General features: G+C 46.4%; 2 protein-coding genes and 1 long non-coding RNA gene across 3 annotated transcripts in view; 2 read left to right on the top strand and 1 right to left on the bottom strand.

The window, feature by feature from the left end:
- TNFSF4 (TNF superfamily member 4) overlaps positions 1–6,343 on the bottom strand; it is a 40,595-nt gene extending 34,252 nt beyond the window's left edge. The window contains exon 1 of the mRNA XM_081915190.1: positions 5,337–6,343. Coding sequence (XP_081771316.1) covers positions 5,337–5,372 — 36 coding nt within the window. The 5' untranslated portion in view covers positions 5,373–6,343. The remainder of the gene's footprint in view (positions 1–5,336) is intronic.
- Positions 6,344–8,848: 2,505 nt separating this feature from the next.
- HMGCS2 (3-hydroxy-3-methylglutaryl-CoA synthase 2) lies at positions 8,849–24,707 on the top strand. Its single transcript, XM_081915134.1, has 10 exons — positions 8,849–9,017; positions 12,709–13,172; positions 16,631–16,756; positions 18,105–18,269; positions 19,326–19,494; positions 21,104–21,274; positions 22,296–22,402; positions 22,909–23,034; positions 23,646–23,788; positions 24,517–24,707. The coding sequence occupies exons 1-9, from the start codon at positions 8,914–8,916 to the stop codon at positions 23,750–23,752; spliced, it is 1,539 nt and encodes a 512-aa protein (XP_081771260.1). The 5' UTR covers positions 8,849–8,913; the 3' UTR covers positions 23,753–23,788; positions 24,517–24,707.
- LOC309372037 lies at positions 9,032–11,582 on the top strand. The gene is made up of 3 exons (XR_014169387.1): positions 9,032–9,145; positions 9,290–10,277; positions 10,418–11,582. It is a non-coding gene; the product is annotated as an uncharacterized lncRNA (long non-coding RNA).
- Positions 24,708–25,127: the final 420 nt, after the last annotated feature.

Consider the following 25,127-nt stretch of genomic DNA (forward strand, 5'->3'; position numbering starts at 1 on the left):
GCCTCCAAGGGTGACTACCACCTCGGTGTTTTGTTCTCCAATAAGTCTTTGTATTTTGTCCAGACATTAAATATTGCTTTTCTGACAATATGGTTCTTAAAGGCCTTATTAATCTTAACCTTATCATACCATAAATATGCATGCCATCCAAATGCATTGTTAAAACCTTGCAGATCCAGCACATCCGTGTCCTCAAGAAGTAGCCAATCTTTTAGCCAGCAAAAAGCTGCGGCTTCATAATACAACTTTAAGTCTGGCTGGGCAAAGCCCCCTCTTTCTTTCGCGTCCGTTAATATCTTAAACTTAATTCTGGGCTTTTTGCCCTGCCAGACAAATTTAGAGATATCTTTCTGCCACTTCCGGAAGCACTCCGTTTTGTCTACAATCTGCAAAGTCTGAAACAAAAACAACATTTTTGGCAATACATTCATCTTGATGGCAGCTATTCGGCCTAACAATGAAAGTTTTAATTTTGACCAACTATCCAAGTCTCTCTTAATTTCAGACCAACATTTTTCATAGTTATCTTTAAACAGACTCAGATTTTTTGCTGTTATATTTACCCCTAGGTATTTCACTTTCTTCACCACAGTTAATTCTGTCTCTCTCTGAAACCGTTCCGACTCAATCTCTGTCAAGTTTTTCCCCAACACCTTAGTTTTTTGTTTATTTAGTTTAAATCCCGCCACCCGACCAAAGTCTTGAATCAGTTGTAATACTCTTTTCGTACTAGATTCTGGCTCCTGTAATGTCAAAACTAAGTCATCTGCAAACGCTTTAAGTTTATATTGTTTCGCTCCGACCTGTATCCCTTCCACCAACCGGTCCCCTCTAATCATGTTCAGGAGCACTTCCAGGACCGAAATAAATAATAACGGGGCGATCGGGCAGCCTTGTCGTGTTCCTTTTTCAATTTTAAACTCTTCTGTAACCACATTGTTAACTATCAATTTAGCCTTTTGTTCTGAATAAATTGCATCAATCCCATTCTCAAACCCCCGGCCCACTCCCATTTCTTTTAAATTTCCCTTCATGAACTTCCAGGATATGTTGTCAAAGGCCTTCTCCGCATCTATAAAAATTAAAACTGCTTTAGTGTTTATGTCTGTTTGTAAAAGTTCCAATATGTCTATAATGTTCCTTGTATTAGCAGACATATGTCTACCTGGGAGAAAGCCTGCCTGGTCTTTGTGAATTACTTTGTTTAAAACCCTCTTAAATCTACCTGCCAAAACATCTGCAAATATTTTGTAATCCACATTTAAAAGGGAGATGGGACGGTAGTTCTTAAGTTGTGTCTTTTCAGTTTCCGATTTTGGTATCAATGTGATGAAAGCTTCCTTCCACGATTCTGGCGCCTTCTTCCCCTCCATAATTTCATTGCTGACCTCCATCAGTGGTTGTATCAGATAATCTTTCAGTGTCTTATAATACTTGGAGGTCAGCCCGTCTGGTCCTGGAGATTTGCCCAATTTCATGTTCTGGATGGCCTGCTCAATCTCTTGTCGTGTTATTTTGCCGTTCAAGATTGTTCTGTTTTCTTCTGACAACTTTGCTAGTCCATTTGTCTCCAAAAATTGTTTAATCTCAGTTTCGTCTTGTGGCCCTTGAGTATATAATTTTTTGAAATATCTCTGGAAACACTTTCTAATCTCTCCAGGGTTCTGGATACATCTTCCTTCAATCTCTAAATTTGTCACTGTGTTTAACTTTTGTCTCCTCTTCAACTGCCAGGCTAGCAGTTTTCCACATTTATTAGCCGATTCAAAAGTTTTTTGTTTCATTAATTTAATTTTCCATTCTATTTCCTGGTTTATCAGTTTAGAATATTGTGCTTGGTAAAGTTTAATTTCTCTCAGAATCGGCTGAGACTTCGGGTTGGATCTTAGCTTCTTCTCTAACTCCTTAATTTTTTCCAGAATTTTATCTTTCCTTTCATTTTGTTTCCTTTTCTTTACAGTGTTCTGTTGTATCAGGAACCCCCTCATCACGGCCTTGCTTGCGTCCCAGATAGTTCTTTTTTCCACTGTAGTGTTCATGTTGATCTCAAAGTAGTCCTTTAAAGCTTTTTGGGCCTTCTCAGTAATCTCCTGATCTCTAAGCAGGCCATCATTCATCTTCCATCTGAAGGAACCGGTTGGGATCAATGTCATGTCCATTCTCAGTGCGTTATGGTCGGAGCATGTCTTTGGGCAGATTTCCACTTTTCTAATCTTGGGTGCCAGACCTCTAGTTATCCATATTTGGTCGATTCTTGTCCAAGTCAGTTGGGCTTCAGAGAAAAATGTTCCTTCCCTTCCCAAGGGGTTTCTCACTCTCCAAATATCAATCCAATCCATATTGTCTGTCATTTCAAATAAGGTCTTTGATAGTCTCCCATCTTTGGTAATATTTTGGTTCTGTGACTTATCCATGTTAGTTGATACAACTCCGTTCATATCTCCCATCATGATGATGTTGTTGTAGTCCAGATAATCCAGCATGGTCTCGTGCAATTTCTTGTAGAATTCCGATTTCCCTTCATTTGGAGCATAAATTCCTAATATCAAGATTTTTTCTCCTTGGTATTGTATTTCTACTGCCAAAATTCTTCCATGTTCGTCTTTGAACAGAAATTTAGGTGAAAGGCTCTCTTTTGCATAAATCACCACACCTCTCTTTTTTACTGTGTCCGAAGATATAAATTCCTGGCCAAGTCTTTTGTTTATTAACACTTTTCTGTGGAGCCTAATCACATGTGTTTCTTGTAAACAGATAATGTCCAAATGTTCCTTATTTAATATGTGAAAGATTTTTCTCCTTTTTTCTGGAATGTTGCAGCCATTTATGTTCCAACTCAAAAGTTGCAGAGACATCCTGAATAAATCTGTTTATTCTTGCTGTGGAGGTACCTTATTCTCCGGTTCTTGAGGATCCGAGGGTGCAGGTTCCCCTGAAGGTTCAGGCCCTGGAGGTAATCCGAGTCCTTTGTGAAGGTCTTCTCCGTGTGCTGCCAAAAACTTGTCTCTGTCCTCCGGCGTTCTAATTTTAATCTTCCTCCCTCTAAAAGTAAACGATAATCCTTGGGGGAACTCCCACCTGAAGATAATTGAGTTGCTCCTTAACAATTTTGCTAGTTCCGAATAATCAGATCTGAGATCCAACAGTTGTTTAGGAATATCCTTGTAGATTTCAATTCTTTTGTCCAAAATGTCCAGTGACTTTCCGTAGTGCAGACCCAAAATCTTGTCCCTTTCCTCCTTTGATCTCAGTATTATCAAACAATCTCTGGGCTTCTCTTTCCTTATAAGTCTTCCAAGTCTGAAAGCAGATACTATTTTAAATTCTTTTTCTTCTAGGTTCCAGAACTTGGAGAATTCTTTAGTTAGGAACTCAGTTAAGTTGCCTTCTTCCACTTCTGGTATTGAGCGTATCCTTAAGTTGGCCTCCCTGTTCCGAAGTTCTGTCATAGAGAAGTAGATCTGATGTTCTCCTACTTGTTTGCTGAGTGGTCTTACTTCTTTTTCAAGCTGTCTTAGTCTTTGGCTAGTATCCTCAGCCAATTTCCGATTCTCACCTACAGCCTCCTTCAATTCTCCGATAGATTGAACATTTCTGTGCCACTTGTCCAGTTAATCTGTCCAGACTTTCTGTATTTTGATCAATTTTAGCTGTTTGCTGGTCAACCTTTCTGTCCAAAGCCTCCAATTTTTCAAAAATTTTCTCCAAAATAGAGCCACTTGCTCCTGAGGCCATATCTTCCAATTGTAATTCCTCAGTTTCTCCCTCCCCTGACCGTAACAGGGAAGCCGCTTCTATCTCAGGAGGCAAAGTAGAAGGCAAAGCAGGCACAGATGATCTACGCTGTGAGGCTGCAGATAAAGTTAAAGTTGTTTGTCTGGTTCTTCCCCTTTTTCTTGTTCCACTCATTCCAAAGTTATCTAGAGACCAAGGTCAAACTGAAATGTTCCCATGAGAAAGCAACGGCCCAGATGGTAACAGTCAAACAGGAGGCCGGGAAAGAGAAAGTAAAACAAAGTCACTGCTGTAGGTCCAAAATCCTCTAGGGGGAGCTTAAAATGTCTTTAGAGAGGAAGGCAAGTCCAATTCAAATTAGTAAATCTAATTCAGTGTCCAAAGACCTCCACAAATATAAATTTTAGCAGAGTTGATACTTAAAACAAAACAATGTTTCCAATAGTGCTTAGACAGCAAGTGTTTCAAAGTTGCAAGTTCGAACTCAGAATATTTCAAAGTTCAGATTCAAAGTAACCAAGTTTGCAGACTGACTGCTCAGTTGCTCTAGCAGCTCCAGCACCTGGGGTTCTTACTTTAATTTATAATCCAATATCTCAGCAGAAGAGAGGTATCCTTGTCTCAGTATAAGTCCAAAAAATCAGCCACTTAAGGTCCTTAATCCGCCCAATAAGACAGTTTAAATAGGTGCCAGGTCAGTTAGTTAAAACGTTACTCTTTGTCTCCACTCCTCCTGCTCTTCACTTTCAAGTTCAGTGTCAGCGGAAGACGGACTTCCTGTTTATCGTCACTCCGCTTTCAGCCAAATTTACAGTCTTAAAAGCCTTAAAATTTGTAGGATCCGAATTACTCACGGGTTGTTGCTTTCCAGATTTAACGGTTTCAAGAAGAAAGGTCGGCGCTCACCGGCAACAGCAACGCGGCTTCACTCCGCTGATCGCGAAATGACCCACAGCGCCGCTACCCCCTCTGCGATCCGGAGCCCCTTACGGGGTCCCTTCAGCGTTTTGGGGGCTGCTTCTGGCGCCCGCCGGGTCTCAGGACCACAGGCTTCTGCCGCCTGTGGTTTTCCTTAATGGGTCCCCGCTTCGCCGCAGCGAGTGACCCGTTTCAGCGGAGCTTCCCTCTCCCTGTCAGGAGCGGGCAGCCATTACCGTTCGCGCCGCCTCCGGAAGCACACCAACTTTTTATAGTATGGAACTGAATCCTCTTACTGTTTACTGAATCCCACTATGCTGCCATTGTTGTTGCATGCCAAAATCTCTTCTAAGTAGTTATAAATGATAAAATCCATAAATAATTAAAATGCACAGTGAAACAATTCCAGCAAAGCATCCATAATTAAAATAGACAATGAAACAAGACAGTTAAAAAGCAGAGCAATTAAAACAGTTAAACAAAACAGATCAGGAAGGTCAAGCTCAGGGGAATGCTTGCCTCAGCGGGTTTTGTCTTCACGAGGCAGCAGAATGGAGCTGCTGATCTTGTAGGTGAGCCCAGAGGGCATTCCACAACCCTGGTGCCAGCAGGGAAAAGCTGTCCTCCGCATCACGGAAAGCTGATAAGCATCAGGCTGTGGCAAAACTAAATAAACTACTTACAATTTTACAAGGTAGTCCAAGGGCTCTTCTCCCCATCCTGTCCCTTTCCTTTCTAAGCAGCTTCAAAGCTGCAAAGGAAAAGATGAAGAGCAGTCCTTAGATCAGTTGGACAGAAGAGCACATTCCAGAGCATTCCATTTTCTGAGCCACACATTGCTTTGGGAGCTATGGGGAGCTTGGGTTCTTCCTGGAGCAAATCCTCCATGTCCCTCTTAGCCAGAAGTGGCCTTGTAGAGGAGGGGCTGTTACATGGGGGGCAGCAGCAGTCAAAAGGGAAGGGGGGTTAACTGCTTTCCTTCCCCCAGGGGGCCAAGTGGGAGTGAGTTGATGATACAAACACTTAAATGGATATATTAATATCAGAGGCTTAAATCCTTTTTGCTAAAATAAGAAAAAGATGACTGGCATATTATTAAGAGCTGTATATAAATTACCACCACAAATTCTCTTAGAATGTACAGCTTGCTTTTTAGCAACTCTTGAATTTATCAAAGCATGTACATCTTAAGCTGTACAGTATATCTTAAATATTGTTCTATCCCCCTCTCTAGCCCATGAAACATGAGGTATTTGCTTGGTTTAGAGGTTGCGCTGGGGAAGAGCAGGCCTCTTGCAACTTTGAACAGCTGTGCAGCATGGAGAAATTCAACAGGCTGAGCCTTTTCTAGCATGGAAATACAATTATGGCTAACAGCTCATCTGCTGACACTCTCTCTGCCATAGTCCTTATTACTTGTGGGTGGCTCCTGACTTTCACACCCCGGTAAGTCAGTGGCCCTATAGTCTTACTAAAGGAGCCCAGGGCAACATAGAAAAAGCTTTCCCACTTCTCTTATACTTGCCAAAGCAAAGTCGACCAGATGGGGGTAGGAATCTGGCCATGGTTTTCTCCACTATGGTGAGATATATTTCATTATTCATTTGCATCTACAGTGGTACCTTGGAAGTCGAACGGAATCTGTTCCGGAAGTCCGTTCGACTTCCAAAACATTCGGAAACCAAAGCGCGGCTTCCTGCACTCAGTCAGAAGCTGCAGAAGTCGTGTTGGACATTTGGGTTCCAAAGAATGTTTGCAAACCCAAACACTCACTTCCAGGTTTGCAGTGTTCGGGAGCCAAAATGTTCGACTCATAAGGCATTCAGGATCCAGGGAACGAATGTATACTTATAAATAGGCATATTAATATTTATGCAAATAAGTGAAAGCTTATAATATTTGGGACTTTTAAGTTTGGGGCAGACATGATACAGATTTATAGAATTATTCATGGAAGGGAGAAAGTGGGTCAAGGGAAGAGTTGCTCCCTCTTGCATAATACTTGGCAGGGAGTGTGTGTCATCAAATGAACCTGAGAGGTGGGAGATTCAGGAGAGACCAAAGGAGGCACTTCTTCACACGGGATGGGATGGGACAGCTGGCAATGTGTAGAAGGACATCAGCCAAACTCATAAGGTAATGGGTGGCTACCAGTCACGATGGCCGCAGGATTGGAGCTCGGGTGCCTCTGAATTCTAGTTGCTGGGCAACCAGAGGGAGCCCATCTTGAACTCAAGTCCAGTTTCCAGCCTTTGCAGGGTGTCTGGATGGGCCGCTGTGGGAGACGGGATGCCGGGCGAGATTAACTTTGGATCTGCTCCAGGAAGGCTTCTCGTAGAGTCCTACTGGGACTGAGTCTAAAGTCTCTGCCAGGAGGGCCAAATCAGAAGGATCTGAAAGCAGCTGCCCTCTTGAGCAAGATCAGCCTGCGACTCTGCCTGAGAAAGGCAGCCGACTAATCAGGTGGCGTGTGGCCACCTGACCTCTGCCCTGCAGTGTTTCCTCACCCTTGTTGCTCTGATTGGCAGCCAGCGGGTGAGAGCCCTCATCCTGATCCTTAGCAACTTCCTCTCGTTTCTGATCCCTCAGACTCACATGCTACTCAGCAGTTTCAACAGAATTTATCTGCTGCCTTGACCTCTCGCCTGCATTCCTGTGTGGCCTTTGCCCTGAATTGCCAGGGCAGAGCAGCTCCTTGTTCTCCTCCCCCCCAGCTGGGCCGCTGCTTTGAAATCTGCATTCAACTGGACCCTGTTCCTCATGTGAGTGTTAAAAGAAAACAGAGCCACCTCAGGGTGCCATCCTTGCGCCACCTCCTTTCTTGGTGCCTCCATCCTCTCAATGAAACCATCCATGGACAACCCAGTGTCCTGCTGCTTTTGAACTCCTAGACACAGGACTTGCTGGTGGAGTTGGACTTGGGTGTCTTTGGAGCCTGCGGCCGGGGGGGCGGGACTTATGCCTGCCCAGCTTCCGCCCTCTCTGCCCTCTGGCCGTGCTGCTTGAGGCTCCGGGGAGCTAGAGTCCAGCCACATCCCAAGGGGCAGCTGTGCAGAGTAGCCTCTTCTGCCCCCTCCCTTGGTTTGAGGGGCTCTGGGCCCTAGCCAAGCCAGCAGCCTTTTAGCCGTCCACAGGCAACCATTGTCAGAGGGCGCCTATATTTTTAAAGCTAGAGACAGCAGTTGAATGAAAAGCATTTTTATTTTGCAAACATAGGCATGGCTGAAACCCCAGCATAAGCACTGCTATTGCAGACTCCATGCAGCACATAGTTAAACGATGGAACACGTTCCCACAGGAGGCAGTGATGATCCCCAGCCACGATGGCTTTAAAAGAGGATGGGGCGCCGTCTTGGAGGAGCAGGAGAGGGCTGTCAATGTCTGTCGATGGCTAGCAGCCACAGTGCCTCTGTTCTGACTCCTGCTGGGGGCAGCCAGGCTTCTGAATCCTAGTTGCTGGCCTTTGGCCTTTTAAACTGGTGGGGGTGGGGCTATTGTTTTTATGTTATTATTTATTATTTTATAATAATAAATTTTATTTATTTATTTATTTTATTATTTATTATTTAATTTATTTTCATGGTTCTCTATTGAAAACTGCCCTGGGACCCTCGGATGAAGGGCGGTATAGTAATTTAAGAAATAAAAGCCACAGGTGGGAAAGAGCTCTTGCTTGCGGGATTCCTATGTGCATTTGTTCAGCCACGGTGAGAACAAGATGCTGGACCAGGTGGGCCATTGGCCTGATCTGTCTGCCAGGCTTTTCTTCAGTTCTTGCATTATGTGAGGGGCTAGCAGAGAAGACTTTTGTGAACCCTTTCCTCCCTGGCATTTTCTTGATCTAAATACCTCTGTCTTAGTGCTATTTGCCTAGCTGGCGAAAACACCTTATAGAAAGTGAGCATTTTGTCTTTTGCAGAGGGTGGAAAGAGAGAGGAAGAAGCAGAAGACCTCTCCCTTGGGATGGGAACCCCTGAGGGTAGCAAGGCTCAGGGCTTAGAGATGACTGGTGTCTTCCAAGTAAGGAATCCCCAGGACTAATGCTGCAAAAAAAGGTCTTCAAGCCTGTTAGATCCGTCAGTGTGCTATGACCTTTAGTTGGGAAATAGTGAAGTACATCCCACTGGCTTCTTTGATAAGGGTGGGGAGGGACTTAGTTTGGCTTTGCTGTGGGGGCTCAGGGAATCGCTTTAAAAGCCAGTGGGGTTTGCGAGGAATTCACTCCCCAGCTCAGCTTGACTCTCCAGCCAGCCTGTGAAAATGTTCCGGCTTTTCAGCAATGCAAAGCGCTGCTGGCCGATGAAACGGACATTGCAAAGGCCCCCTGGGCGAGTCCATTTGCCAGCAATGGTGCAGCAAAACAGGTAAGGAGGCCGGAGGGGGGAGGGGCAGCCTTGACAGCCTCAGTCTGTGTAAACAGGACATTTCGCACAAGTTTTGAAATATATAAATGATCTGCCTAGAAGGCTTTGACAAATGATGATGCTCTAAGGCAGTGTTTCCCAACCTTGTGCCTCCAGCTGTTTTTGAACTACAACTCCCATCATCCCTGACCAGCAAGACCAGTGGCAAGGGATGATGGGAATTGTAGTCCAAAAACAGCTGGAGGCACAAGGTTGGGAAACACTGCTCTAAGGAATGCAGGAGTTAACAAAGGGCAGCAGGTTTACATTTTCTCTAGACTCACCTGCATCCTACTTGAAAATGGAAAACAGGCCATTCTGAAAAGTCCTTTTCCGTACAACAACCACACCAGTTTTTTGTATGTTTTTTTATGTCACACCTTCCAAAACAATTACCACCAGTTCCTTTCCAACTTTTGGGAGAGTATTTGTGGATTTTCATACCTGGAGGCTGCCAGTACAAAGGAACCAATAGCTCAAGGGGTGCCTCATGAAAGCACTCGTGAAAATCTTTCTACATGACAAAAAGAGGAATATTGATTTCTGGCTGCATTTCCCATATTTTAGCTGCACCAATAGCCTGTATCCAGCAAACATTTTCACAGAAGTGTTTTGCAAGCAGAATCCACAAGTAGGAGACAAAGTTCCTACTGCTCCTGCTCAGAGATCCTGACTGCAGAATCCATAGGTGGACTTGGGCTTCCTTCACAACATTGTGATCTTGTATTCCTTCCTGCACACAAATCCCTTAAGGGAGAAAATGTTCTGCATCCAAACTGACCTTAGACCAGGCACTGAGTGATGGGGGAAAGTGGATTGACAAAATGGAGCCACTAGCAGAGGAACCGGAGAACATGTTTGCTTTTTTGTTTGACTGATCATTAAATTTATTATGCCCTCCTTTTCTTTATAAAATAAACTCAAATTAGCTACCAAAAAAGTTCAAAAAATTAATAAAACACATTAAAACCTGGACAAATTTCTTAGATCAGTTTCCTATGATAAAACCAAGAGCAGGACAAAGCAATATGGCACAAAAACGGGGGGAGGGATCTTTCAAAAAATGAATAGAGAGTGGGTTTTGTTAAAGGGCAAGAATACAAATCTAGTTTGAAAAAATACATTTGCCCTTTGGACCTGAACTCGAGCTGTGTCCAGAAATGTTGACCTTGCATCAGCTTAATCAAAGACCTTTCAATTAAACATTAACCTCCTGATAAGGTATCTGAAGAAGTGTGCATGCACACGAAAGCTCATACCAAGAACTAACTTAGTTGGTCTTTAAGGTACTACTGGAAGGGAAAAAATTTTTTGTTTTGACTATGGCAGACCAAAACGGCTACCTATCTGCTCCTGATAAGAGTCAGTGTGCAGGGTGAGATTATAACACAGGAATCTCTTGATCTTAGGGTTAGGATACGGGATGGTAAGGAGGTCCATGAGGAGGCAAAGGAACCAAGAATGTTTATCAGACGGCACCTGGGTCCAAGTTGCAGCAGAGGTGACAGTGTTAAGGGGCATCACAGCTCAAAGCCATTCCTCAAAGTGGGGGTGGGGCAGAAGGTCACATCTCATTTTTTAAATCTTAAAATATTTCTGGGGGAAAAAACAGTAGTTTATAAAGTAAAAACAACAGCAATAAAAATTGCACAATGCACTCGTCACAGAAAGAAGAATGAAAGCCAGTGTGGTGCAGTGGTTAGACCATTGGACTAGGGCCTGGGAGATCAGGGGTTCAAATCCCAACCACTGGGTGACCTTAGGCCAGTCACTCTCAACCCGTCACCTCACAAGGTGGTTGTGCTAATAAAATGGACGGGGGAAGAACCATCCGCATCACCTTGAACTCCTTGGAGGAAAAGTGGGATGTACATAATAAAAATAATAGCAGCATCAACAAAGCAGGAAATAATACAGAAGCAAAAAAGAGAGATGCTGCTTCTCAGAACTTCTCAAAGGTTTTTACCTGCCTTTGGAAAGACAGAGAATCCTACAAGAGCCTTTCTCAGAAGAACGGTACAATAAAACATAAAAATAGAAATGCTGGAAGTTTTGAAGAATGATGAACACATTTAACCAAAATGTTTTGGGCTGGTGTCTAAATTTCACAGCAGAAAGAGTTCCAGAGCTGCCTTGCCAGGGAGAAGGTCTTCTGATACGTCACCTAGGAACAGGATGTTAGAGGCTCTCCCTAGCATTGGTTTTCAGAGGGTGTGGCAGGAGAGGAGGGCAAGGGTGACCAGAAGATTGAAGAACAATCCATTTTGGGAATGATCCACATTCTTATGTAGCTGCATTGTTTGATGCTTTCTGGCTGCCCCATGATCATATGATAAAATAGTTGTGTTCTGTGTTATAAATCAAGCACTGCTAGGAGTTGTTTATTTTTGTTTTCAATGCTTTTCTTTCTTATCAATTAAAAAAAATGGTGTGGCATGAGCAAATTTTTATTCTGAAAGTGTGGCCCAGAGAAAAAAGTTTGAGAAGCACTGCTCACTAGGATGCAATTGTAAGCAGAGCTGGGGAGGGAGCTCAGTCGGAAGGAATCATAGAATCATAGAGTTGGAGAGACCACAAGGGCCATCGAGTCCAACCCCCTGCCAAGCAGGAAACACCATCAGAGCACTCCTGACATATGGTTGTCAAGCCTCTGCTTAAAGACCTCCAAAGAAGGAGACTCCACCACACTCCTTGGCAGCAAATTCCACTGTCGAACAGACTCCTAGATCCTTTTCACATGTACTGCTCTCAAGCCAGGGGTCACCCATCTTGTATTTGTGCCTCTCATTTTTTTTTGCCCAAGTGCAATACTTTACATTTCTCCCTGTTAAAATTCATCTTGTTTGTTTTGGCCCAGTTCTCTAATCTGTCACTTCGCCTAAGACTTCGCCTGTTCTCCAGGAATTCTCAAAGATGACTGCTAGTGGTTCTGAGATCACATCTGCCAGTTCTTTTAATACTCTTGGATGCAGTTCATCTCGCCCTGGAGACTTGAATACATCTAGACTAGCCAAGTATTCTTGTACTATCTCCTTAGTTATTCTGGGCTGTGTTTCCTCTGCTGAATCATTTGCTCCAAATTCTTCAGGTTGGGCATTGTTTTCTTTATCGGAGAAGACTGAGGCAAAGAAGGCATTGAGGAGTTCAGCCCTTTCTGTGTCCCCTGTTTGCATTTCACCATCTTTTCCTCTGAGTGACCCCACTGTTTCTTTGTTCGTCCTTTTGCTACGAACATACCCATAAAAGCCTTTTTTGTTGCTTTTAACCTCTCTAGTAAGCCTGAGTTCATTCTGTGCTTTAGCTTTTCTGACTTTGTGTCTACACGTGCTGACTATTTGTTTGAATTCCTCTTTGGTGGTTTCCCCCCTTTTCCATTTTTTGTACACATCCTTTAATCTTAACTCAGTTAAAAGTTCTTTAGCTAGCCACCCTGGCTTCTTTAGGCACCTTCCATGTTTCCATGTCTCATTGGTATTGCCTGAAGTTGTGCTTTTACTATCTCCCTCTTAACAAACTCCCAGCCATCATGAACTCCCTTTCCTTTTAGTATTACTGTCCATGGGATCTCACCCAGCACTTCCCTAAGTTTTATGAAGTCGGCTTTCTTAAAGTCAAGAAATTAAGGAAACTCTCCTCTCTGCTTGCCTTGCAGTTTCTCCAAAGGCTCTGTGCACCACCAGGCAAATCCCTCCTCCTCCTCCTCCTGGCCCAATGATGTGGGCATCCTTGCTCTGGAGGTGTACTTCCCTTCCCAGTATGTGGATCAGGTTGAGCTGGAGAAGTATGATGGGGTGGAGGCTGGAAAATACACTGTGGGCCTGGGGCAGAAGCAGATGGGTTTCTGTGCGGCCCACGAGGACATCAACTCCTTGTGCCTGACAGTCGTGCAGCGTCTGGTAGAGCGAAGCCGCCTGCCCTGGGAGTCCATTGGCCGACTAGAGGTTGGCACAGAGACCATCATTGACAAATCCAAAGCTGTCAAGACAGTTCTGATGCAGCTCTTTGAAGATTCAGGAAACACAGATGTTGAAGGCATCGACACCACCAATGCCTGCTATGGAGGAACAGCCTCCCTCTTCAACGCAGCTGACTGGATTGAGTCCAGCTCCTGGGATGGTAAGTGATGGTGGTCTCAGTGGCACCCCCTCAGACCCCCACCTGGAAGGTGTCCTCTCCAAAAACAAGCATCCAGGCACGTCCACAGGGCCGACTAGGCCCAGTCATATATCCTTCCATGCTTGCCTACACCCCATCTCTAAGGCATGGATGTAAGACACAGCCGGTCTCAGAATAACAGGTGGTGTAACTTGCAGCCTCGGGGCCACAAACACTTGCCTGAGGTCTCACACCAGGAGACAGTTTGGAAATGTTTAGGAGGCTGGGCTGTGTGGGAATCACCCTCAAATTTCCCTCCTTTGGAATTTTCAGAAGTTGCTGTGAGTAAAACATTTTGTGACGTTTCTTGGCTCCACTCAGCAAATGATACTTCCTATTCCTGGAGCTTTTTGTAGAGAAGGCATGCTGCTTAAGTGACTCTCCCAGGCAGGTTGTGTCCCATTTTTTTGCTATAGGGTAGCATTTTGCAATTTTATACTTCTGCCATCAGGAGACATTGGGGCTGCCCATTCTCCTCACGTTAAAGAAAGCTTGCGGCAGTTCACTTTTGTGCTCCTGGAGGAGAAGGAATTTGGTGGGTGCCATGTAGACGCTATAGACTCCCTTGCGGCACCACAGTTCCCAGAGTCTCTCTGAGGGACACAAGGAGCGAAGCGGACCAGGGGAGAGCTAGCCGGGGGGGGGGGGGAGAAAAAGAGCTAGAGAAACACCTGTTACAGCCGGGATGGGGGGCTTCCAGCCCATCCGGCTAATTAGTCCACCATTTGGCCTGCAAGGCTATTTTGGCCAAGCCACGCCCATCCTACACCTGATGACAGGTATGCCCTCCCATCAGGTGGCCCACCTGCTAGATCCTCACCCCTGTATTATGGGAGTAAAGAGGTTAAAACTGCTCCCTGTCTAAAAAAAATATTATTTGCTAGACAAACCTCAAGGAGACACAAGGCCATTGTTTCCAGCAGTACAGAAGAATCTAGTTGCTAAGTTCTGTCACAAGCATACGGGAAAGGAACAAAGCAAGAAGTGTTTGCCTCTGAATGCCAACTGTGCAGAGATGCAACCCTTCTCCTCCATATTGCAGAGTCTTCCCAGAGACAGCTGAGTGAGAGTTGCAGATTGTTCAAGCCGAGTGGTTCGTTCTCACATATGAGTCATAGGTCTTCTAACAAAAATAGGTCTCCTGACCAGAGATTTGGAAGGAAAAGCATTTAAAGAGAGATAGAGAGCTGAGAGAGCCAGGCAATTATCTGTATAAACTTTGCAAGCATATAGTAGGATTATTATTATGGTTTCTGCAAAGAGAAGTCCTGCCTTTCAGGTTGTAAGGAAAGAATTATACTTTGAGAGTGTATGTATCTACAATAAGTTAGCTTAATCATAGTTACAGTGGACCAGATTTTCTCAGTCCTTGCAGATATGGGAGGAGATGTGTCCTCGCGCTCCCATGCTCAGCTTTTGACGAAGTTCCTCCTGAAAGGTTTCTGAGTAAACTTAAAGGAAATGGAACAGGTCCCTTTATGGCCTGATAACTGATTTAATGCAGCAGAGTTGGGCAAAGTTAACACAATAGACAGGATGTGAACTGATAGGGACCATGGTGAGAAGCTCAGTTTTCCATAGCGATGGAAAGACCAGTTTTAGGGATTTTATTAGAAAATAAAGCAGCCACTGCTGTAAACCTATGATCAAAGGAGGCTCCTTGTTGGGTCAAGTGGGGCAGGCCCCCACCCAAGAAACACCTCCAAGGCCATAGTCTGGTCTCCCTTCCTTAGTCATACATTTCCACTGATTGAGGCTCTTCCTGCATGATTCTGTCCATCTGCTGGTCCATTGACTGGCAGAAGATGCAGGAAGGCAAAAGGACAGGCAAAAGTGAAGACGCAAGGCATCGTGAACATGTGGAACGGGCTGCCATCTGTGCCTTCAGCCCTCTTTACTGTGCATTTATGATCATATGTTTATTAAAATTTATATACCGCTTGGTAGTAAAAGCAAACCAACCTCAAAGTAGTTTACAAAAAGGAAACAGCAATGTTCTCATATTGTTTATGATTGAGGTGGTCTTGGGGTGGTAGTACGCAATCCTACTCCTGATACTGATTGCGCCTGCAAAATATTTGTTGGGTGGTCTTCCTGCTTTGTCTCCAACTGGTGCAAGTCCCATAATGCCCTCAAACTTTTCATGCCACAAATGTTCTAGGCTTTGTTTGTTTCTTTTGTCTGTCCTTTGTTGCTCTGTTGTGCTAGAGTGCCCCCTCCAGGTGGCAATGAGGCAGCAATGTTTTGGGAAGCATCCCAGAGTGACAAATAAAGCAGAACGATGGGCGGTCCAGTATAAATCCACCACAAATTCACTGTCATCGCTGACATGTTGTTGGAGACCCTGGGAGGGAGAGGGCTGCTCTTGTGCTCTAGTTCTGCTCCCTGGTTTCCCACAGGCATCGGGGCGGCCCCTGTGAGAAGAGGAGCCTGGGCAAGGTGGCCAGAGGCGGATCTGGGGGGATGCAACCAGTTTGGTCCCACTGGGCACGGAACCTCAGCTTTGCGGGGATGCTGCAACTATGGTTTAGAGGAATAGAGCATGAGAGGCAGGCACTGAAGTTTAGGAGACCCCAACGTCCGCCACTGCAGCAGGTTTTTCTTATGTTCAGAGGTGCCTCTGAATGCCAGATTCTGGGGACAAGCAAGAGGGGAAGTCCATTGTCTTTGTGCTCCACTCAGAAGATCCTTGGAAGCCTCTGGCTGTTGGGAAGACAGCTGTGCTTTCCTCAAGCCCAGAATAATTCTTTTCTGGGGGTTGTTCCATGCCTAACAGGCCTAAGGAGAGAGACGGTGGGTTCACCATTTCATCATTGCTGCTTGCAAAATTCTTATACCTAGAAACCTGTGTGTTTTTGGCTTAGCAGAAAACAAGAATACCTGTTTTGCTGTGCATTTTATTGGGAAAATAGTTAAAGCATTTTGGGAGAGTATGAGTAGGTTAATAAGGACTGAAGGCTCTCCTTTTTCATATCGTACATTTGCTTTGTAGTATCAGGCATGGTCTCTGCCAGCCATTTTTTTTTCCAGTCCTCAGGGCCAAACTAGATGTGTGAGATCTTTACATGGGATTGCCTAGGAACAGTGTGTGTGTGTGTGTGTGTGCGCGCGCGCGCTTGTTATTTCAGTTGTAAGGTGCTGCCATTCTTTTGCTTCTTTTTAAGTACTTCTCTTCACTCCCTATTGTCATAGTTATACTGTAAGCTGGTGGGGGGAGGGATTTGTCTCCCCCCCCCCGCTCTGACTGTGTGAAGTGCCAGACAGACAGACAGAGATTCAGAAGTAGCTGTTACTATATTGCAGCTCACACGTGCAAGTGATACACAGATACGTTTTTATGATGACGCAGACCAGGAAGAGCTTTTCCTGCCTTCCTCGTCATCAGCCCTGACACTTTGGTGATGCTCTTCCCATGCCAGGACGCTACGCCTTGGTGGTTTGTGGTGATATTGCTGTTTATGCCACCGGGAATGCACGGCCAACTGGTGGTGCTGGAGCCGTAGCTATGCTGGTTGGACCAGATGCTCCCCTGGCCTTAGAGAGAGGTGAGTATCCAAACGCGGCCATGTCTAAAAAGCTTGCTTTGCATAGCGAGGGATTTTATCCATAAACCGACCAGCCAGCCATTCGATTTTTCTGCATTGGCTGAAGCGGGTGCTGTGGTCACAGTTGAAACCATGCCATTAAAATAAAAATAAAAAGGGAGGATGGGATGGGGGGGGAGCATGCAACATCCCCCCTCCTGCTGCAAGAGGGCAGACTGGGTGGCTGACACATTCACACTGCCTGTGTCCCAACAGGCCCACTGGACGTGGGCATAGCCAGAGGGGTGCGGGGGGGGGGCTGCCGCCCCAACCAAGAAAATAAATAAAAATGCTTAACTATCTGACCAATTGCATCACAGATAACTGGGTTCTTCCCCCTAACATAAAGCCTGCCCCCCTCGAAGAAAATTCTGACTACATCCATGCAGCACAGAACAAGTGGGACCTGACGTCCGATCTGTGGATTTGCTTGAGTGCAAATGTAGAAGAGAACCAGGGCAGTCAAAGATGGACTTCTGCCAGGCTTCATAAGCCCCTCTATGCAAACAGATTAAGCCTGCATGAATGAGTCCATTGTGGTGTGCTGGGCTGGAGATTCATGGAGCTCTTGCTGGTGGGAAAGCGGCACATCTCTGCCAAAATAGTCAAATGCATCCTCTCTCACACAGTTTTCAGGAATTCATATGGAAAGCTGCAAATGCGGGGGGGGGGGGGTTGCTCCTCCTTTTCTGCACCCAGAGGGGCAGGCAAGCTTTTCAGGGAGGAGAATGGGCCCTTATGCCTAGTAGCTCTTAGAGTAGCTGCCAGAGATAAAGAAAAGATAGGGAGAGAGCTAGCCAGGTTCTTTTATTTTGGACATAGGCATCAGTGTCTGGCCAACACTAGTGTTGGCTCAGGGTGGAATTTTGCTTTAGCATCTTTTGCACTCCCAGTAGAGTCTCTCTCTCCTTTTGCATCTTTGCTCCTAGACAAGGTGATGCCACTGAAGTGGAACCTGGGAGAAAGATGCATAGCTTGGAAGCATAAACCAAGCGTGTCAAGCAGAAAATGCACCAGTCAGACTAAGAAAAAGTTCTTAGGGGTGTCTGTGGGTTTTACCTCAAGTGCAATGGTTAATAACTGGAGGATTATTCCCTTTGTTGCCATTGCTAATACTGGGATGTCATAGAATAGTTGAGTTGGAAGGTACACCCAAGAATCATCTAGTCCAACCCCCTGCAATGCAGGATTCTCACCATGTGGTCTCCCATCCAATCTGGAGCCATGCCGGACCCTGCTTATCTTTCAAATGTGCTAGCAGAATTATTGCTGCACCACGCTGGCTCACCTGTGACTTTTTCCTGCCAAGGTCTTCGTGGGACCCACATGGAACATGTCTATGACTTCTATAAGCCAGACTTGGCTTCAGAGTATCCTGTGGTGGATGGGCAGCTCTCCATCCAGTGCTACTTTCGAGCCTTGGATCGGTGCTATGCCACATATCGCAAGAAGATCGAGAGCCAGTGGCAGAAAGGTCAGCCGCGCCTTCCTCCCAGGCTGTGGGCACACCAGAGCATGAATGTGCACATGGACCACGCCAATCTCAATCGTCCATGCATGCTTCTTCGCACGTTCATTTGCACCCGATTGCTTTTGGTTGAACCTTGTCCAGAAGGGCTTTGCTGGCTGGGGAGGAGCTGCTCTACTTAGGTTGCTGTTGCTTACCAGAAGCGGGAGGGGGCCAGGCGGCAAGGAGGTCGGTGTGCCTCAGATGCACTGGTAAAGCCCTCACGCTGGTCCTGCCAGGGTGCTTGCACCATGCCAACCTCCCAGCCTCCCTCTCAGTGAGCCAGCAGCCAGGATGCTGAGGGAGAAACCCCGGCCCACCTGGTGGGGGGGCCCTTTTGGCTCCGTCTTTCCTATCTACACAAGTGGGAAGCTCTGTTCACATTGAGGTTGGGTGTCCCCCACCCTCCCTGAGCTCCAGAAACCTAAGGTCCATTGTGAGTTTTCCAATACACATGAACATGCAGAAAAGAGTGGATTGGGGGGAGAGCTGTGTGTCACACCTAGTGTTCCCCCACAGCCACTGAGGAGTACTTTGTCCACAGAAGTAGGGGGTGAGGGAAAAGGTGGTTGTGGCCCCCAGGAAAACATCCCCTCCCCAAAGCAAAAGGTCCCCAGAACATCCAGAAATGCTTCTTTACCTCCACAGTTGGGTAATTTGCAATTTGGCTATGGTGATAATTTATTAAATGTGTATTCTGCCCTTCATCCAAAGATGAATAATCTCAGGGTGGTTAACATAACCCCCCACCACCACCAATTTTATGTTGGATTACCTACCCCCCCCCCACATTATCAGCAGATCAGGAGAATCCTAACTGAAGTTGGGGGTGGGAGTGTGTGGGTTGGCACTGGGAGGATCATGTGAATACTATGAAAAGCAGGCACCTGTTGGGGGGGGGGTAACATCTTGCATACTAGGGCTGAGCAGGTGGTGTGTCTCCACTGCACGTCTCGTTTCCTGGGTGCAGTTGCGGGGGGGGGGGCTCCATCTCTCTTATGCTTTCTTCTACCCCCGAGGCAGCTGGTATCTCCAAGCAGTGCACCCTCGAAGACTTCCAGTTCATGATCTTCCACACACCTTTCTGCAAGCTGGTGCAGAAGTCTCTGGCGCGGGTGTTGCTGAATGACTTCCTGGCCTCCCGCAACCCTGATGTCGAGTGTGGGGTCTACAAGGGGCTGAAGGACTTCAGGTCAGTAGAGTGTAGCTTCCTTTATTAGTGGCTTTGTATGGGACGCGGGTGGCGCTGTGGTCTAAACCACAGAGCCTAGGGTTTGCCGATCAGAAGGTCGGCGGTTTGAATCCCTGCGACGGGGTGAGCTCCCGTTGCTCGGTCCCAGCTCCTGCCAACCTGGCAGTTCGAAAGCACCTCAAAGTGCAAGTAGATAAATAGGTACTGCTCCGGTAGGAAGGTAAATGACATTTCCGTGCACTGCTCTGGTTCGCCAGAAGCGGCTTAGTCATGCTGGCCACATGACCCAGAAAAACTGTGTTGGCTCCCTTGGCCAGTAAAGCAAGATGAGCGCTGCAACCCCAGATTCGTTCACGACTGGACTTAACTGTCAGGGGTCCTTTACCTTTACCTTTTTAAAAGACATCACCCAAGAACTGGAGAAGATAGTGGGACAGGGGGCAAGCTTGTTCTTAGAAGTTCTTCAGGACAGGGATGGGCAGAAGATGGATCTAGATCTAGATCCTTGCATGATCTACAGTGGACTAGCTCCAATGTAAAAATGAAAGCCCCTCTTCCCATTAAAATGATTAGGCTTTCTTATCTGAAGTAACTCAGATGTACAGGACTTGGGTATGCAGGTTGTCCTAGGATCCAGCTCATGCCACATGGTAGATCAATGGCTCTGTCCTCTGAGAGAGGGTGTGGTGTCTGGATCTGGTCTCCCCTGCCCCTCCTCCCTCCGTCTTTTGCACCTGCCTCTGGTTGGCTGACCTTGCACTTCCAGGAAAACAAAGGAGACCTGGCAAGTCATCTGCTCACACCTGCCTTGGGACTTAGAGGGGGCTGGCATTCTTTTCTTTTAGAGATGATAACCCTTAGCTCTCATCCCTGACTTGAAATTCACCTGAAGTTCCTTTACCTCCATTAGCTTGTATTCACCCATTGCCAAACTCACCTGCCGGCTGCTGAGGCAGAGTCTTGTCTTTTGCTGATCTTCCCATGCGAAGCCCCTCATTGGCCAGCAGCAAAGCCTCCAGTGCACCTATTACATCCTCAACTTCCTTCATATTTGCCAATAGGAAAAAAATATATTCTTTGGGAAAGCTTATTTATCTGTTTTATTTGTTTAGATATTTATAAATTACTTTTCTCAAAGATTGATCAAAAGGCAAAACCCAGTATTAATAATTAATCCTGTAAAACTAACAATTAACCTGAGCAAACCTCTGAAGCAACTGAAAGTCAAGTGATTTTTAAAAAATGCTTTATGTCTTTTATGCAGTGGGGTCTTTCTCAGCAAAGTACTTTGAGCCTGATCAGAGCGGGGGGAGCAAGAAAGGCTTCCGCCTCCAGCAAGGCCAGGAGGACAACTCCAGAAAATGTTGATTTCTCTGCCAGCTTTGAATTTAACTGAACTTGCCACCTCTACCTCTATGGATAAAGTTTCAGGCTCTTTTAAAATGTTAATTTATTAAAATGTGCTCATGGAAATTAAGCCAAGCAGAGAAAGCTCAGTGCACCCCCATGCCTCTGTGTATGAGAGCACATTCCCTGGCCTCACCCCCCCCCCCGAGAAAAGGGTATTCCACAATTGGGGCCAGGACTGACTCCCCACCTTCCCTTTTAGTAACGTGAAGTTGGAAGAAACCTACTCCAGCAAGGAGGTGGACAGAGCTTTCCAGAAGGCCAGCCAGGAGCTGTTCCGCCAGAAGACACAGCCCTCTCTCTTCCTCTCTGCTCGCAATGGAAACATGTACACTCCCTCAGTGTATGGCTGCCTCGCATCTCTCCTGGCCCAGTAAGCCTCCCCTGCTCTTTCCAATAATGGATTCTTCCCACTCCAAATCCAGGGCAGGTGAAGAGGACACAGAAATGGCAAAAATAGTCGTGTTTCATAAGGTTCGGTCAGAAAGCAAGGGCTGCAAACACACCATGGGTATGGGTGAAGCCATGATTCTCTGATGATTAAAAATCCTCTTAGCCAAGGTGATTAATTCTGCTAAATAAGGGCTGAAGTTGTGGCCCCCACTCCCTCCCTTGCAGCCCTACTTTTATATTCACATACCCATGAAAACATTTCCTGTTTCTGCTCATTATATTTTGGGGGTTTTGCATAGTACCGCATTTGTTGGTTTTAACCTGTGACAGTTGCCGGCTGCCTTTTGAGCTTTCAAGCAGAAGGTGGCATTTTAAAAGTTTAAACCTGGGGTGGCTCATCGGCAGCTGGATCTGGCCTCCCAGCCTCTCTCCAGCTCCTTGGGCTGCTGGCAGGGAGAGGAGACTGTGGCTGTGTAGAAATCTCTGGCAGTAGCGCCAAGGAGCAACGGAAGTTGCTGACCCCCTGCCACCGGCTGGACATCTTGCCCGCCTGCTGTACACTGCAACACAACCTTCCAAAACATGTTTCCGTCACGTCCTCTGTCACACTATCCCTGCCAGGATGAGCCAGGAAGGTTGCCTCAAGGCAGCCTGTTTATTTAAACATTCATCCTGATTCGTTTGCAGGGTTATACAATGTTGCACTTCCCTGTGCATTTTCTCACCACTTGCCTTATCACAAATAGGCCAGTTTGGGTGTGGGTGGGTGTGGAATGGGCTTGTTGTGGAAGAACACAAAATCAGCTTGAATTGTGGCAGCTGAATTTGCAAGTATGTGATTGCACCTCACCCCAAAACTGCAACCATCTGGAAAAGTCTTTGCAAGGTGATGATTTTTGCAGGGGCGTCAATGTTTGCCTTTGCCTGATGTGATTTCTGGGGAAGAAAGGAAACTTTCCCTTTCTTTTCCTTTCTGACATTTCTGGTCTCAATCCCGGCAGGTTCTCTGCCCAGCAGCTGGCTGGCTCTAGAATTGGGGTCTTCTCCTATGGCTCAGGACTGGCAGCCAGCATGTTCTCCCTGAAGGTGACCCAGAATTCTGCTCCAGGTGAGTCCCTTCTTGATGTAGAGCTCCCTTTCCTCTTCTCAAACTTTTTGAACTCCTAGAGGATCCTGAGTTTGTGCTGCCTGCAAAAGTTACTTGCGCTCTACATTGCTGGGGCACTGGAGGAATGAAAATGCTGGTGCCCAGTGCTCCTTTGAACCCTGAAGAAGGGAAAATATAAAAGGAACCAGGACCCCAGAACAGTCTCGTGTCTGCATTGGTGGGTCCTGCTGGGGTCCTGGGGTTTGCCCAATGGTGCCCAATGCTTACGCTGCATGGGGCCATTCCTCTTACACCCAAAAGCTCTTCTTGCAGCCTCCCAAATGCACATTTCACAGTTTTTTGGCTCATTTCAGCACAGTAACTAACCAGGCCAGTTAATTCATCGTTTGCCCCAAAATCATTGCCTTGTTGGGGAAATGTTACTGCACCCATGACATCTGGGGTTGCTGGGGTCCCTGGAAGCAGCAGGATTTCTCATGGGAAACTGTGTGCCCTCTCTCTTCCAGGCTCCCCTCTGGAAAAACTGGTATCCAGTCTTTCAGATCTGGAGACTCGGTTGGACTCCCGGAAATGTGTTCCCCCAGAGAAGTTTTCTGAGATCATGAAACTCAGAGAGGACACTCATCACTTGGGTGAGCATGTGAGCAGCTTTAGCTGTGCACCTGGGTGCAATAGGCTTTACCTTAGGAACTGGAAAGACATTGTTACAAGGTAAACTGGCTTTGGCAGGAAAGATCTGAAGGGAGAAAGCTAAACTCCAGTTGCTTGCTTAGTAATGTCTCCTGCAAAAACCACTTGAGCTCTGCATTTCTGCTGAGAGCGTTTTCAATGATGTTCATTAAGTTACGTTTCTTTGTGGGGAGTGGGAAATATAAAATCAGGTTCAGCTCTTGGAAATGCAGTTAGAAAAGCAGCCCCAAGGCACCCTCTGGAGCAAAAGGACTTTCTTCTTTCTGTGAAGTTTCTAAAGGCACTTTAACACAGCACAGAGATTTGCCATTGCTCTGGGGAATAAATGGGTCTCTCTCTAGGAGGCTTGAAAGGGAGTAATAGTTTTCTAAAGTAGCCTTCCCCAACATCTTATCTCCTGAAGACCTAAGCCACCTCCGATCACCAAGTGCACACGGTGGAAGGAAGAGCCAGTGTTCACAGCCTGTCTTGTGGGTGACCCCCCCCCCCATGATATTGTCCTGGTCCCTCCCTCTGCCTTCCTACCCCACTTTCTTGCTTTGTCTTTCTGCAGTGGGCCACACCCCACACGGGTCCAAGGATGACCTCTTCCCAGGAACCTGGTACATAGAGCAAGTGGATGACAAGAACCGCAGGAAGTATGTCCGGAGACCAGTCTAGGGGAGAGCAGAACGGCCAGGAGCAGGGATTTTCCTGGTAAGCCAAAATCCTGGGCTCCAAAAGCAGTCCCTGAAGGGAAGCTGCTTGATGTGGGCTGAGTTGTCATGTGGGGAAGTCCAGAGAAGGCAGCTCAGCTTTTGGCGAGGGAAGCAAATGCCCTTCTGGCCACAGAGTCTTTCCTTCAGATTAGCCTTCTCCAACCCATCTCCACCTAGGACTTCTCTCAGGGCTGAGAAAGCACAGGCAGAAATATCAAGAAGCAGCTTGGCCAGCTCTTGCTCGAATTGTTTGGCACGTCCGCTTTTATAGTCCTGCTCTCTCCCTGACACAAAGCAGCTTCCATGAACCAGCAGACTCACAGAAACTGAACAATATGGTTGTGTGAGAAAAAGAGAAAGGGAAAAGAAGTTTCAAAATGGTTTCTGGCAGAAGTGGGAGGGAAATGTTACAGCACAAGAAAGGATTAGAGGTTTTCCCGAAACCTTTCACCATTTCCCAGAACCCCGTTATGAGCTGAAAATGTGTTATTTAAGGTTTTACATGCTTCATGAGATGAAGAGGGGCCTGGTGGTCTCTTCTGTGACTCAGAATACCACACTGGGCATAGCTAATGTCTTCCAAGGCAAGTAGCCAAAGTAGGTGGCAGGTACTTTATGACCTGGTTGTCCCCTTAGTGGACCAGAAAGGGGACTGCAGCAGCCCCCCTTTCCCATCTGGAAGAGCCAGCTAGTTTGACCAGACCTCCCTTCTCTTTGCCCCTACAGTCTCAGCCTTACAGAAGGAGGCCAGGCAAATGGTTCCACCATCCAAAAGAACAGCAAGTCGACCTCTGCCTGCACTTCTCAAGATGACTGCTGTGGCGGGGGGAGGCGGGGGGCAGCGTCCCTCTTGCACAGCACTGTGTCCTCTCCATGCTTGCTAAGGGAGAAGGGCCTCCCCTCGGCCTCTGCTCCGCCTTCCCTGCTGAGCTCCGGGTTCCCTTTGCCTGGAGGCATCTGCTTCTCCCTGTTGGCACTTTTTTGGACAATAGGCCTTGTTAGTGTAAGAAAGATTTGTTGAAGTATATAAAATATTTTAACACAGAAGGCGAGGGGTATTTTTATTTGGGAAAGGGGCTGGGTTTTGTGACTTCCATCCAAAGAGATCCTGGCACATGCAGAAATCTGACATCTATGGTAATTTCTCAGTTGTAGTCTCAAAGGCAGTTTTCGCTTCATCCTGTTCTAAATAAGATTTGACTTTTTGTACTCTTCTGGAGCATTTGCAGAGGCTGATGAAGAATAATTCCCAACTTTGGAAACGTGATTGGATAGCTCAGTTGGTTAGTGTGTGGTGCTGACGGCGCCAAGGTTGCAGGTTTGATCCCCGTCTGGGA

Source organism: Podarcis melisellensis, assembly GCF_964234715.1.
Source record: "Podarcis melisellensis genome assembly, chromosome: 6".
NCBI classification, from domain to species: Eukaryota; Metazoa; Chordata; class Lepidosauria; order Squamata; family Lacertidae; genus Podarcis; species Podarcis melisellensis.

What these genes read in the sequence shown, in the direction of transcription:
- HMGCS2 (XM_081915134.1), top strand. Translation starts at nt 8,914, where the DNA reads ATGTTCCGGCTTTTCAGCAATGCAAAGCGCTGCTGGCCGATGAAACGG. An exon ending in CGAGAGCCAGTGGCAGAAAG is followed by an intron (nt 18,270 to 19,325) that starts GTCAGCCGCGCC and finishes CCCCCGAGGCAG; the next exon opens with CTGGTATCTCCAAGCAGTGC. An exon ending in AGAGGACACTCATCACTTGG is followed by an intron (nt 23,035 to 23,645) that starts GTGAGCATGTGA and finishes GTCTTTCTGCAG; the next exon opens with TGGGCCACACCCCACACGGG.